This window comes from Triticum dicoccoides, chromosome 7B (assembly GCF_002162155.2).
Source record: "Triticum dicoccoides isolate Atlit2015 ecotype Zavitan chromosome 7B, WEW_v2.0, whole genome shotgun sequence".
Lineage (NCBI taxonomy): Eukaryota > Viridiplantae > Streptophyta > Magnoliopsida > Poales > Poaceae > Triticum > Triticum dicoccoides.
In genome coordinates, this window is record NC_041393.1 from 357,338,513 (window position 1) to 357,354,640 (window position 16,128).

Consider the following 16,128-nt stretch of genomic DNA (forward strand, 5'->3'; position numbering starts at 1 on the left):
TTAGGAGAGCTGCGCCAGTTCAGAGAAAACTGACAACTTCCAACATCAGCCCATCCAGTCATGTGTAGGCTGGATCATAGCTTCACACAGATAAACATCAAGCCCCATGCATGCATGCTCCTCATGCAGAATACGATAGATAAAAAAGAATCATATGAACACATGGGTGCAAGCACTAGGAGACTCGCAGCAGAGAACGAGAGACCAGCGGCAGCACCTCTGGCGCCGTCCTGGGAAAGAGAGACCGGCGCACGCGCCACCGCCGCGTAGGCGACCGACAACGGGCCGGCTAAACCTAGTCGCCTTGGATATCGCCTCCCACGAGAAGAAAAACGCTTTGCCTGACTTGTAAACATACACCACTTTGATGTGTACATTTTTATACTTCATATTCTACATTTTTTATACATGTTTTTTTGAGGGTGAAACATTTTTTTATACATGTTAACATATTTTCTCAACCGCGCGCTACAGTATCAGTCAAACCCAATGGGCCGGCCCAGTCGGGAGTTCTATTTGCGCAAAACGCGTCTCCCGGTTGTCAGCGAAACGTCACCGACCGGGCCAGTTTCACGGGCCTGTTCGTCCCAACGGTTCCTGCGTCAACCCACACATCATCACGACGGCATCAGGCTCCTCGCCGTGAACGAGCCCCATCAACCCCCATCGACTGCTCGGCTGCTCCTCTCCCAACCATGGCGGCCGTGGCGCCTACCCACGACAACCTAGACCCCCCGCCGTCCACTCCTCCAAACACGGCAACCCCACCTCAGGCCACCGCCACGTCCACCCCGCCGAACCCGGCAACCCTTAATCCCCCGGCCTCCAATCCCACGATGTCAAGCCCTAACCCTAACCCCGTCCCCGCCCCCGCCCCCGCCCCTCCGGTCGTCCTGCCGCCGATGCCCCCTGCTCCGGTATCCTTCGCCCCTTCCTTCCGGCCGCTGGGTGCACAGCCCCCGCCGCAGGTGCAGCAGTACGGTGCTATACGTAATCCGGGCTACCTGATGGGACAGCCGATGCAGCCGCCAGGCGTGCACCACGTGATGCGTCCGCCGAACATGTACGCGCCCCAGCCGGGTCCGTACATGCAGCAGCCGGGCGTCGCCGTTCCTCCCGGTGGGTCCCGTTCTCCATCCGTCTCTAGGCTTATACGATTGAATGACAATAGATTTATGCTTCCGCCGGATTGTGCCTGGGAAATCTCCAGACGTTCCATGTGCTGCGCTGTAGGAAATCTGGTGGAATCGACTGGATATGTCTTTAACGCGGGTAGGATCTGGGATTAGGGTTTAGAGGTGGGATGCGCCTGATGCTAGTGATTTACAGTAGTGTTTAGAGCAACTGGCATCCCATCGCTTGATAACGATGACAGGGTATTTCTCTGCTACAGCGGTGGTCGTGCCGGCCGTTACTCCCTTCAGCGAGAGGTGCCGGCTCATGTTTGATTCTGCTGCTCTAACTGAAGCTATAACAGATCATTTTCTCCCTCACTGCATGTGGTATGCTGAATGTTTGAATTTGAACTGGTTATATTTAAATTGTGTGAAATTAATTTAAATGCTTTAGCTTGCCGTTTAATTAGGCTCGGTTTCTGTATGTACTTAGATCCTTCAACAATGGGTTGTTCAAAAAATTGGCTAAGGTACCATGATTTCCTGTCGCTTAATTTCATGTCAAGTATTTCTTGCTTAATTTGGTTTGAATTACTTTTATCGTTAATAAGAAGTTTAGAGTGAGTGACACATTTGCTTAAGCTTTTATATCTTGAGTAGTGCAATGCAATGGTGTGAGCTATCCCAAGTTTTGCAAATAACCAATACAAGTACGTTATCCTGCCTAATGGTCGCTAAGAGGTAAGGCTAGCTTTCCCTAGTTCTTATTTTATTTGAAAATAATATTGTTTTTCTGTCGATGTTCATCCCGGTTATTCTGAATATGCAAGATACCTGCTTATCTATTTAGTGCTGCTCTTCTTTCCTTGTGTCTTATGCTAGCTTACATATTTTTAAAGGATCAATGTATGCACTCTGTGCTCTGTTTTCTGGACTGTTACTAATCTGGCAGCATAGATGTTTGTTTGTTTCTCTCTTCAGGTGTGCATCGTTATCCTGGACCATACACTATGATGCGTCCATGTTTTCCTCCACGCCCAATGCCTCCTGTTGGTGTTGTGCAAGTTCAACGGCCAGCAACAATTCCTGGAATTCGTGGTGCTCCTCCTATGGTAGCCCCTCCTGCCAGACCGCCTGCTCCAGCTGTCACACCCGTTGACAAACCACCAACTGCAGTTTATGTCGGGAAGATCGCCCCAACAGTGGACAATGGTTTGCTTCTTTCACTTCTTCGGGTATATCACCTTTTCCCTATTATTTTTGTAGTATAGTGTATTAACATGGCAATGTCGACTTGTACATACTTTAGTCAGCTTTTCTGTTTATGCCATCAAATGCTTTTAGCATGTTTGTTTAAATGTTTTCCCATCTTCAGATTTGTGGACCTGTCAAGAGTTGGAAGCGCACCCAAAATCCAAGTAATGGCAAACCAGTAGCGTTTGGCTTTTGTGAGTTTGAATCTGCTGAAGGCATCCTTCGTGCGACGCGGTTGCTGAACAGATTGAGCGTTGATGGGCAAGAACTGGTGGTATGCATCATTCTTACATATTTCTTATGGTTGTGGAATCGGTGGATTTGATAAATATGGGAACTAAAATGTAATTTCATTCGGAAGGATAAGGACCTGCATATAACCTAATAATAGGACATCAGTTGTTTCTAACAATTTCTTACATATTTCTTATGATTGTGGAATCGGTGGATTTGATAAATATGGGAACTAAAATGTAATTTCATTCGGAATGATAAGGACCTGCATATAACCTAATAATAGGACATCAGTTGCTTCTGCAAACTCTTTTTTGTAAAAGCTGACAACTGTTTGTAAACTGATTCTTAGTAACTTGCATGTTCCATGTACGAACCAAAGGGAACTTATTGAATTTTTATGTCTTTGTCGCTCACATGTTGGTCCCAGACCAATCTGTAAAAATATGTTTCACCTGTTGGATTGATGGAAAATGAGGGCCCACAAATTCTACTTCACAAAGCTTAATTCTTATGTACTGGAACCCTGCGCCGAAGGATTAGAATAATACTTTCCTTTTGCTTCCATGATGTTGTGTTAGGGTATTAGGGATTAATTTTTGAAACCTTGTAGCCTGAAGGCATCCTAGTCATAGAATGCTTGTTTTACCATCATGTGCATGTTTTTAGACATTGTACCGACACAATAGATGCTTTTGTCCATAGGTGAGATACGCTACCCAACATTCAAGTGGTAGCAGATAGACCAATTAAATTTCTTGGTTGTTTGGTGGGAAAAGCACCTACCCTAACCTTTCTTGTGTACCATTGTTCAGTCATTGAATTCAAGTGGTACCATTGTTCAGTCATTGAATTATCTGTTACTGTGTGCATAGGCAGAACTTGTAAAGGATCCCTCCATTCGATTGTTACAGTTTATTTCCGTGCTAGTGCCGTGTTCAACCAGCATTTGAATTGGCCTGCAGTTTTTTTTATCAAGGATTGCTTAAGGAATATGTTTGCTTTGAAAATCCTGCATGATTTAGTCTAATCACATTTCAAGGAGGCCATCAAGATATTTTTTCCCCAATTGACATGGTTACACTTTTTATGTTGCCTGTTAAATATATGTCTAAATCTTCCGTATGTTCTCTCAAAAGTAATGATAATGTTATTATGCCTTCTTATATATTTTTTGAACTCTCCTTATATTTTATTTCAATGCAAGGTTAATATTAATGATGCCACCAAAGAGTACCTGAAGAAACATGTTGAAGAAAAGAAGAAGGTACATGAGAACACCAAAAAGGAGGAAGATGAAGGTGGGGATGGGACTTCTGCTGTTGCTGAAAATGAATCATTGAAGCTTGTTTCTGGTAAAACAGATGAAACAGAAGATTCCGGAGATAAGGATAGTGAAGAAAACACCAAGAAATTTGGGATTGTTACAAATGAAGATTCTGAGGCTGATAAGGCTGCTGCAGAACTAATAAACAGTATTATTGAAGAGTGGTTAAAGACTCGACCCCTGCCGCCGCCACCACCACCCCCGCCGGTTCAACCATCTGCTGACATCTCATCCAAACATAATAACGGGGAGTCTGTTGTCGACATGGCAATGACTGGTATGGAATAATGGTAATTGTTTTTTGGCCAAATTTGCATTTGAATAATATGTATTTCATCACTGCTGCAGATTCTGAAGATAATGATGATTGTGTTGACAAAAAGACAGTTAGTGAAACTGAAAAGACAGAAAATGACTCTCTTGATAGGAGGAAAGATAAAGAGCATGATAAGGAGAAGCAGGAAAAGGAAAAAGAACTTCAAAGATATGAGCGTGAGCGTGAGCGAGAAAGAGTCAGGAGGGATAGAGATAAAGAACTCAAGCATAGAGAAGTGGAAAGGCTGTACAAAGATCACCTTAAAGAGTGGGAATCCAGGGAGAGAGATAAAGAATATCAAAGACAATATGAGAAGGACCGTGAGAAGGAAAAAGAACGTGAACGCAAAAGGGAGATCATGAAGCAGGAAGATGAAAGCGACGAAGAGGATTCGAGGAAAAGAAGACGGAGGAGCAGTAACGCACTTGAAGAGAGGAAAAGGCGGAGGCAACGCGAAAAGCAGGAAGACTTGGCGGACAAATTAAAAGAGGAACAGGAAATTGCTGAAGCAAGGAGGCGTGCAATAGAGCTGCAACAGCAGGCAGATGAAGCAGCTGCGGCAGAGTCTGCTATATTTATGGAGGTTGATGGTGATGACCGGAAGGAAGCAGATGCACCAAACAAGCCGATTGTTTCAGATGATGATAATGTTGTCAGCATTGCTAATGGTGTTGATGCAGGTAAGTAAATATTTCCTCACAAAGTTTATCACATTAGCTACATTCTAGTTCCAACATTTTTGCATCCATTCTACAGATGATGGCAAAACTCATAAGGACTGTAACGGTGATGAAGCAAGTATGGTACCTGGTCAAATTCTAGATATCAAACAAAATAGCAATGCTCCAGCAAAAAAGTTGGGTTTTGGTTTGATTGGCTCTGGTAAACGGACATCTGTTCCATCAGTTTTTGCTGAAGAGGATGACGATGATAATAAGGATAAACGGATAAGACCTTTAGTACCTATTGATTACTCCACTGAGGAATTGCAAGCTGTGGAGGCGGATTCTTATTCTGACCAACCTAATAATATTGTAGCAGCTGCTGAGTTTGCTAAGCGCATCTTGGTATCTAATCAAAAGGAAGAGCAGCCTGAAACCGAAAGGAGTAGGAGAGCCATTGATAGATCGACCCTAAGGGATAAAAGTCGAAATGATGAAGATGGTGCACGTCTTGGTGATGACAGAAGAGAAATGATGCATGATCGAGACGACGATAAGCCCAAGTTAGAGAACAAGAAAGTTTTGGATGCAAAACAATTGATTGACATGATTCCGAGGACAAAGGAAGAGCTTTTTTCCTATGATATTAATTGGGCAATATATGAGAAGGTGAATTATTTTTCTTGACCTTGTATTTTCAGTACTCAAAAGTTGGGTAATGTTTTGTTTCTTCACCCATTTCAAGTTATTTTTATGTCATATCTTTGTGCATGCATGTTATTTCTTTGATGTTCTGTGAGGTCTTCTTTATGGAAGCAGTTTAGGTATGTTTGACAGTGGTTACAAAAAGAAAAACGCACACGATGTAGTGCTCCTTAAACCATTGGAGATCTGAAGATAATTTTTTCCTGAACAGATACGAGATCAACCACATAAATATTTCATTAGTATTAATGTTAAACCTGTTATTATTTTCATTCCGGTTAACGTGCATAATTCACAATTTGATCTGAGAAGGCACCATATGTTGGGTACACAAGTGTAAAGGTGTGTCAGATGGTTTTTACTCTGAAATATTTAATTTTGCTTTCCCTGTTGTGTTTGCGGTGTGGTTGTATTCAACACTAACATCATTGTTCTTTTGTGTCAGCATGAGTTGCATGATAGAATGAGGCCTTGGATCTCGAAAAAGATAATTGAATTTCTTGGTGAGGAGGAATCGACTTTGGTGGAATATATTGTCTCGTGCACCAAAGATCATGTCCATGCATCGAAAATGCTGGAGCTCCTATCGTCAATTTTGGACGTCGAGGCTGAAATGTTTGTCCTTAAGATGTGGAGGATGCTAATATTTGAAATTAAGAAAGTTGAAGCAGGACTATCAGTAAGAGGGAAGGCTTAAAGTTGAGGCAACTGTCTTGTATAACATTTTCTGCTTTTTGTCTGCAACTGTTTTCTTACTTCTAAGCTTATGTTGTAAGACAGCTGCTGTAAACATTTCAGTGAGATCGAATTACTGGTTCCCATATGTTCTGATGTCTATTGTAGAAATGTATACATGAACTGTTGATGCTCAATATTTGATCTGAAATTGTTGCGTACTTGCGTGTTTACAGTGTGCCCTTCTATCTTTTCCAAGTTCCAACAGGTGATTGTAGAATGTGTTATAGTGATAAGAGTACATTTACTCATTCAATCTGTACCAACTTGATTTTCTTTGCACATGATGTACATGGTGAAAGTTTTCATGAGACTTTGAGAGTGTACTTGTTTTACTTCAACAAAACCATGGAGAAAAAAAACAGAGAGCACCTGGTTGGAGAAATATTTTCTGGACTGTTCCACTCAAAATTCATGTAAATTTCCTATAAGAAATATAACTTCTGTGCGTTTGCAATTGTAGTATTCTATTATAGGGTGAGTATTGCGAGCTGAGTAAAATGAAGCCACCACATTGAATATAACATATATTTTGTGTAAGAAATCTAACTTCTCCGCCTAGTGGTTGCAATTGTAGTTCTAGGGTGAGTATTGAGAGCTGAGTAAAATGAAGCCACCACAATGAATATACCTATAAGAAATCTGACTTCTTCGCCTTGTGTTTGCAATTGTAGTATTCTATTCTAGGGTGAGTATTGAGAGCTGAGTAAAATGAAGCCACCACATTGAATAGAGCTTCAATATTCTATTCTACTTATAATAAAGAATCATATGCTCTTGTTTGGACTTTAAAAACTTGACAGTATTATTTGTGGCCTAAAGAATTTGTCATTTTGATCGTGAATCTTTGAAACATATTAAAAGTAAAGCAAAACTGAACTGTACACATGTTAATTGGGTTGAATTCATTGAGATTTTTCCATGTGTCATTGGACACATGAAAGATAAAGAAAATGGTATTGTTGATGCATGTCTCGTCTATATACTTTGCTTTCATAACTTGATTTTAAAATATTTGACTTGGAGACCATCAAAGATCAATATGTGCATGGTACTGAATTTAAAGATGCAATGCAGAATTTTAAAGATGGAAGAACATGGAACAAGTTCGTCATTAATGATTGATTTGTGTTCCGTGCTAACAACCTCTGCATTCCAGTTAGCTTTGTTCGTCTTTTATTGTTGCAGGAGGCGCATGGAGGAAGATTAATGGGACACTTTGGCGTGAAAAAGATGGATGCCATATTTGCTACACATTTCTTTTGGCCAAAATGAAACGAAAAGTTGATCATTTTGTTGCTCGCTGCATTGCAGGTTAAAAAGCTAAGTCACGACCCAATCATCTGGTTTATATATGCCTTTGTCCGTACCTAGTGTTTCATGGGAGGACATATCCATGGACTTCGTTTTAGGTTTACCTTGAACAAAGAAGAGGAGAGATAGCATATTCGTTGTCATGGACATAATTTTGAAAATAGCACACTTTATACCATGTCATAAAAGCGATCCTGTTGCTAATTTGTTGATTTGTTCTTTCGCGAAATTATTCGCTTGCATGGCGTGCTGAATACTATTTATTTTAGATCTTGATACTAAATTTCTTAGCCCTTTTTGAAGATGCCTATGGGCTAATTTGGAGACTAAACTGCTTTTTAGTACTACATGTCACCCACAAATTGATGGGACAAACTGAAGTAGTCAATAAAATATTATCTATTATGCTTAAGGTTGTTCCAAAGAATAATCTAAAAATGTGGGAAGAATGTCTTCCCCACATTGAATTACTTATAATCATTCCCTGCATTCTACCACTATGATGTGTCCTTTTTAAATTGTATACAGTTTTCTACCTCGCGCACCCATTGATTTATTGCCTCTTTCATATTTGGAGAAATATAATTTTGATATTAAACAATGTGCTGAATTGGTATTAAAAATTCATGAATTAACTAAGAAAACATTGAGCGTATGAATGCTAAATACAAACTTGCTGACGATAAGGATAAAAAACATATTGTGCTTGGACAAGGAGATCTTATTTGGTTACATTTACGCAAAGACAGGTTTCCTGATTTGCGCAAGTCTAAGATAATGCCACATGTTGATAGTCCTTTTAAGGTGTCAGAGAAAATAAATGACAATGCATATAAAATTGAGCCGCCTGCAGATTTTGGGGTTAGTCCCAAATTTAACACTACAAATTTGAAACCTTATTTGAGAGAGGAAGATGAGCCTCTGTCGAGAAAGACTTTAATTTAAGAAGAGGAGGATGATGGGGACATCCCTACCGTTGTTACACCCATAGCTCCAGCTGCTACACATATTGGGCCAATTACTGGAGCTCACACACACCAATTAAATTATCATATACTTTTGTTTCTTAACAATGTTTTCAATGTTCATGAGTATATGATGCTGCCTAAATTGGATACTTATGTATTACTTAGGAATGAATGGCCTAGCATGGACAAGAGGGATGAACATTGGATCATGAACAAGCATAGAGATGAAGGTACGCACACAGGGAACAAGAATGAAGCTTCAAGTGGAGATGACATGGCTTTGAAGCCACCATAAGGACGTATGATGACTTGGATGAAATATACAAGATGCTACTTCATGAATTTCGTCCATAGCCTTCAATAGATGTTGCACCACCTTGTTTTGGCCAAGGTCCATGTAACTTGAAAACACCATATGATAGGCTGTTTTTAGAGTCAGTATTAGTAGGGAAAATGACATAGGATGGATTTTAGTCCCACCTTGCCAAGGATTCCCCTGTCTCGCTATAAATACAACCATGAGGGCGTCGCTTTAGAGTTGGATTTTGTTTAGATAAAAGTTTTTCATAGCTACAACTCGTATACTTTGTTTGTGTCCAATGACCACACCAAGACGCTCGTAGAACTCCAAACTTTGATCAATAAAGATTATAGCTTAATTTGCAATATTCAGATTGCAATCTTAGTTCTTGCTTGTTCTTTGTTTGCATGCAGGAATTAGACCTTTGTGGTTAGGTTAATGGTGCTCCGGTGTGGTTAATAACCTCTTGGAGTTGGTTTAGCATTTGCTAGGGTGCGACGTTTTCACACGTTCGTAGTCGGACCAAAGTCTACTCCACTAAAAATGATCGTTAACTCTCATCTAAAGATTGGGACAACCATGCTATATCAGCCGACCACCAACGAGACCACGAGTAGGGCACCAAGGAGCGCCACCGCCGCAACCTCATCATGTCCTTTTTTAAACCCCGTGTGCAGCCGCGCGCAACCTACCTTGACGCCGTTGTCGCTTGCCTCACCATCGAAATCGATGGGGGCATCACCAACACTAATACAAAAAACCCTAATTAGCAGCATTCGGTAGTGATTACCAGCAGTGTCCAGATAGGGCATCGTTAGTATGACACAACTGGTAAGTTCATACTAGTAGCGCGCGCCGTGAATGCTCCTAATACATGTGAGATAACAGCGCGTGAGTGGAATGCCACTAGTCTGTATTCATCTAGCGACGCTTCTGCACATAAACACGGTTGGTACGGAATAAGAGTAGCCACGTGCATTTGTATGTGCTTGCTGCTAACTAGACAAGAACTAGTAGCGTATATATTGGCCGGGGCACTGCTAACGTGGAAGCAAAGTAGCAACATATATTACTGTGTACACACTGCTGATTTGAATTTCTCTAATATTTTTTAGAATCATTAATTAAGTTTGGCAGCATTTTGTAGCCCCAGGTGGTACAATTAGTGGCTTTCATTCATATTCCATGACATAGTGCAAGATGTAGAACAAACTTAATTGACTACCACATAGTACCCACACCATACTACCTAGCATCCTTTATGAACTAACAAATACCTCCTTTTGTAGCCCAACATGGTGCCATGTGAGATATTTTAGCCAAAATATTAATTATGCTTCATGACACCTTCTTGGGCTAGAAAAATCTAATGTTCAACGCTCTTAACTAACATGCGTACTACTTAGCAATGTTCTAGAAGATGCACTCTTGAAACACCCACTCGTCGGCCAAATTCGATGGTGGCGGGGGCATTCTCACCATCCTCCATGGTGGTGGTGGGGGCATTCTTAGCGGCATTAGCCCCACCATACATCCCCATCGGGCTCTCTGAACCGGATTCAGCAATTTCGAGGTTGTTTGGTTGGCATCCTCGCTTTGCCACGCCTAGCCTGACCTCTGTCTGAAAACTGCTTGAGCAATGTTTGGATGCTGTCTACATAAGCACATACTAGCCTGGCCTGGTGATGTCAGCATCTTACTTAGCCTGTCCCCTAACCCAGGCAGGTTGCTTAGCCTGTGCTAGGCGTTGGAAATAGGTTGCTTGGGCGCTGCCTGACAACTGATTCCACTTCAATCAGCAGATTCTCCTGTGGGCCATGTCTAAAAGTATGTACTTTTTAGCATTGATCTTTCTCCAGGCGTGGACCGCAACCAAACATGGTATGCCTGGTCAGGCAGAAATTTTCTACCTTCCAGGCTAGGCCCAGGCGTCACTTTGTGCCTGACACATATGCCAGGGCAAGAACCAAACATGCCCTTCATATTCGCATTGCCAATTTGAGGACCAATTCCGCCTGCTCCGAATCGGCATCCCAGCATGCTTTGCACCCAGGCCTCTGAGAACGTCTGCTGCATTTGTCAATTCACTGATCATATGATTTTTACAAAGTTGCAAGCCCTTCACTAGGTGTAGCGAGAGCCTGCATGTTCTTTAGCTCCTCCATGCACTTCCATCATCTCTGTACTACATCCCAATTCCTTGCTGCCCGCTCCATGACCCATTGAGGAGGCACTCGCAACTCCTCTCACGGAGGAGTGTATGATGAGAGTATGGGAGACATGATGAAGAGGAGGAGGCATGGAGTTGATGACAGATGTCCTCGTCAAAGGACCTAAATTGTAGTACTTAGCATGACACAATTTAATTAATTAGATTGTTAACAATCGTAGAACAATACCAAATCCATCAACAACTCTTATCTCTCAGCTGGTGGTGTATAAATATGGTGGGCTCTCCCTCACGGGTATTTAACTGTCAGTGATGGTCATTGTTGTACTTCCCCTTCTGCTTACCAATGTCTCACAAGAGAAGTACAACAGTGACCTCCTACACAACAGTCGGTATCCTTCAACAACTCCCATCTCTTAGATGGTGGTGTATATATATGGCGGGATTTCTCTCACAGGTATTTCGACTGTCGGTGCTAGAAAAATAACTTGTATCTATAGGTGCTGAAAAAATAACTAAAACTATTGCAAAAAAGTGTATCTTATGATTGACATGCGTAGGTGCTAATGTGACATGGTTGCATGCTTAAAGAAATTAGGTAGTGGATTGCATGTAAAGAAATGTAACTTATGATTGGCATGCATAGGTGCTGATGTTGCATGGCTTCATGCTTACCAAAATTAGCTACTGGGTTGTAGCTATTTAATAATAGATGATAATATCCTACACGTCCTACTTATATGTTGAACCAAAGAACCAATCTTTGCTTGACCAACGCTCCCCTTGAACTATACTTGTCCATCAGGTATTTACCAGCTAAGCAAACATTATTTTTTCTATTAAAGCACTAACTCCAGACTCCTACTCTGTAAATAGATGTAAACTAGAGATCCTTCTTTAATCAATAGAGAACTATTCACTCTATTTTGATTGTGTGTTTATACTCCAATATATCAAGATCACTTAAAGGTAAATCATGTAGATATGTTCTTTCATTTTACATACTTTTTTACATTGGTTATATCAAATTGTCTATACTTATGTAAGGATCAAATGGGCGATGTTTACAACAAATGTGGAACAGGGGTACATCCATGTATCTTCGAGCATGCACAAGTTTCTCTTGGCCATAGTCCGGATACTCATTGTTACGGGATTGTGAGTCAATTTTTTTCCATCTAGGTAGTGATAGGAGGTAAATTATATTTGATCATATATTGTGAAGTAATGTAACTAACTATGTCAGCCTGTTCTCTATACAATGTTCCATGCCATGGAGTAGAACACTTTAGGTACTGTATCAAACTTTATTTCTTAGGTGAAACACACAAGAGATCAACATACAAGATGCACATTAGAGAAAACAGAGATAGACTTCAGATTGGCAGAATTGGATGGCACTGTTTCTGTTGTGACTACGATATCACAATAGGAGATACCATAAATTTCTGTTACAACCCTGTGCAATACGTCATGTACATGTCACTAGTACATCCAAATGGCGGACCCAAGCGTCTGATTCGTAAGTACATTTTTTATTAAATAACCTTTTGTCCATATTATATAATGCTATATGATTGTCGATTTTATCATCTAATTTAAATAAAGCTGACATTTACGACGAAGGAGAAAGACCAGTGGCCTATAGAAACCACTTTAACCTAACTTAAGGCAATTCCAAAACATGCACGATGCAGGTTCATTGTTTCACCGGTGCAAACATACATGATCATCAACATGTTAGCATTTATATTACTTAATCTTCAATATATGTACTATGTATGACCATAATAATAAAATTATTAAATGGATAAAACAATTTTCTGGTTCTACATGGGCCAATAGTTGGGAGGCTTGGGAGGATACAAGAGCATGATACTATTTGGTTGGAAAAGATCCGTTAAAGAAGGCAATCGGTTGAAATTGATTACCATATCAAAAAAGGTGGACACCTAGAAATCCAAGGGAGTGCATGGAGTCACTTTGTGGGAATTTCACGAACTAGATGTTAAAATGTGGGCTGTAATCCTTGGTGTTCCTCGTGACCATAGACATGAATTAACCATGAGGTTCAAAACTATAGGATACTATAGAGAGGCAATAAGTTCAGATGACTCATATGATGATTCATACGATGACTTGGAAGACGAATTTGATGAGGAATAAGAATTTGATTTGTAATATCTTTAGGTTGAACAATTTCAATCTGTTAGTATTTATTTGCGTCGATGTACAAATGTTTGCTTCGGACATTCAGACAAACAACTGTGACATTCTAAGACTGCATTTGGCAACATCTTTTTTTGAAGTTTTCAAAGAATAGCGTGGTTTTTGTAGAGACGACGGTTTCAAATACTTTGACGTGTTTGAAGCCAATAAAAACTAAAGTTTTGTAAACTGTAATATTCCTGAAACCATGTTTCTTTGTTGTATTTGAAAAATTGGTCCTGACCCGTCTTTTGGACGCCTAAAGTACAAATGTTTCAAATTTATACCATGAATAACCATTTCCAAATATTTGGGGTGAGATCTTAAAAAAATCAAGGTGAGACAAACCTACCTGAGTAGAGGATGTTGGGATGAGGTAGACAAACACCCGACGACGACATAGACGAACTCCGGGCGAAGCAGGTCGGCGATGCAGAGGAGCAGCGGCAGGGTAGGCGCAAACGACCACGAGTTCGTGCCAACCGCGAGCGTCCATGTCAGGGTAGGACAATATAGGAGAGCACGGGTGCACCAGCGAGCTGAGTCAGGACATGCGGCCACGTGGGGATAGGACGATGTAGAAGAGCATGGGTGCATCAGTGAGCTCAGGATGGCAGGCGACCACGTCGGTGCAGGACGACGCAGAAGAGCACGGATGCGCCATGAAGCTCGGGGGCGACGGGCGGCCACGTCGGCATAGTGATAGCCTACAAGTCAAACATGCTGGTGTAACACTTTCGTGTATGTATCCCAAAGAGTAATCATCTCAACGAAGAGCGGATGAGAGTATTTTTGAGTAACATTTCTATCACACACAAGTTATCACAGTCCTTATGTGAAGTAACTACTTGTGATCCTGTGGACGTTGTTAGTGCCCGAAGGAGCGAATGAACCAGAAAAGTGAATATGATGAGTTTGCAATAACGAGAGTAATAGAACTTGAGAGTAAAAAACGTAAATAAAATGAGAAAGTAGAGATGGTTTTCCTGCAATGGAGAAATTAGGCGTGGAGAGAATTCAGATCATGGTATACATCAAGTGTGCCAGTGTGCCGGTAATACCAGTTACCTTGTATCATGAGTTTAGCATTTGATTTGCTTGTTCGGTAGTTGGATCACCCTAGGGTTACGGAATACCTCCTCGCGGGATCACATTCCATACTATGGTCCTGCTTTGTCATTGCCAAAGCATGGTCGTCTCTACAATTAATGTCATTAGATCGGAACCATGCATTAAGTTTGATGGATCACTGTTGACGAAACATTGGATACTAGGGCACATGCAAAATGTTATGATACAAGCCTCCTTGAAAATAATCTAGCATGGGAAAATACTAGCTAGCATCAAGGATATGCCACGGTAAAAAAGCTTTGTGCAGGAAGTACACTAGCACAGTCTAAAGCAGGAGAAAGGCGGCGCAACATGTCACATTAATGGAAATACTGGAGCACCTGACATACTCCAGTGTCAGATCATCTACTGCAACATGACAGAGGCAAGTGGGATGCCTTGACCGATTATTATGTGTATAACAGCACACATATTTTTATAGACCAAATGTGGTACCCCCGAGGCCTATATAAGGGGAGGGACGAGGTCGAAAGGAGGGGAAGGAAGTAAGCACCCACAACACTACCAACTACTAGCAAGCAGAAGGCAAGGAAAAAAGTGGAAGAGTAGAGCTAGGAGTGTTCTGGCACTCTAGCTAGTACCCCGATCGCTACTGGTCACACCCCGACCACCATCTATGTAACACCAAAGCACTTGTATTCCTTAGTTTATATCAGTACCAATAGGACGTAGGGTTTTACACTAACATGACGACCCAAACCTGTATAAAAATCCCCCTGTGTTGTTGCTTTCTTGTGTGCCTTTGCTTGGGGATTGATGAGGCGTTTAGCCCTTGGCCAAACTCATAAATATAGGGTTCACTTGATCCTTGGTGTACTGAGTACACACTCCAATAACCGTTATCTCATATTGTCTTTGTTCCTGATAGACGTCTCCACCTGTCACGTCAGAGGTCACATATTTCCTAAACAATATGTGTTACCTGTGTAGGTCTTGAGATCATGTTGACCGGGCCCTTAAATTGGAAAAAAACACATAGAGTTCACCACAGAATAAAAACTTACTAGATAGATCACAAGACTACAGACACGAATGATGACATATATAATAAACACAAATGAACCTCACCACTCACCTACACTCCCATGCATAGGGAGAAGTACTCACACATTGAAAGAGAATAACCAATCATCTCAGAGAATGAACCCATGAAAACCATATCAATAATACCGTGAAGATCCATAATGACGGTGTCCTGGAATAGGGGGTGCCACCCTAGTTGGCCCATGGTTTTCGTGCTGAGCTTATGGCCCTCATGCTCATAAGGAAGGACTTCAGAAGCCTCGCACCTCAATGTGATCGAGAGAGCCTCTGCCTAAGACATGACGTGTACTCCAAGGACATCTCCGACAGCCACCATACGCATCCCTAGATCTACAACTGACTACGTAACCCTAGGTACCCTCTGGCGTGTATATAAGCCAAGAGGTTTAGCCTGTAGAAGGAATGGATCATAATCTCATTAAGCTAGCCTTAGGGTTAGAACACAACTTACGATCTCGAGGTAGATCAAGCTTGTACTCGATACAGAACTATCAATAGAATGAAAGCATGACGTAGGGTATTACCTCTTCGAGAGGGCCTAAACCTGGGTAAACACTGTGTCCCTTGTCTCTTGTTACCATCGATCCCAAATCCACAGCTCGGGACACCCTACCCCAAGGTCTGCTCATTTGGCCACCGACATT

At 41.4% G+C, this 16,128-nt stretch overlaps 1 protein-coding gene across 1 annotated transcript; it reads left to right on the forward strand.

The window, feature by feature from the left end:
* Positions 1 to 625: 625 nt before the first annotated feature.
* On the forward strand, positions 626 to 6,509 carry LOC119337734 (RNA-binding protein 25-like). The gene is made up of 7 exons (XM_037609898.1): positions 626 to 1,119; positions 2,097 to 2,350; positions 2,491 to 2,643; positions 3,811 to 4,207; positions 4,279 to 4,926; positions 5,003 to 5,577; positions 6,059 to 6,509. The coding sequence occupies exons 1-7, from the start codon at positions 696 to 698 to the stop codon at positions 6,308 to 6,310; spliced, it is 2,703 nt and encodes a 900-aa protein (XP_037465795.1). The 5' UTR covers positions 626 to 695; the 3' UTR covers positions 6,311 to 6,509.
* Positions 6,510 to 16,128: the final 9,619 nt, after the last annotated feature.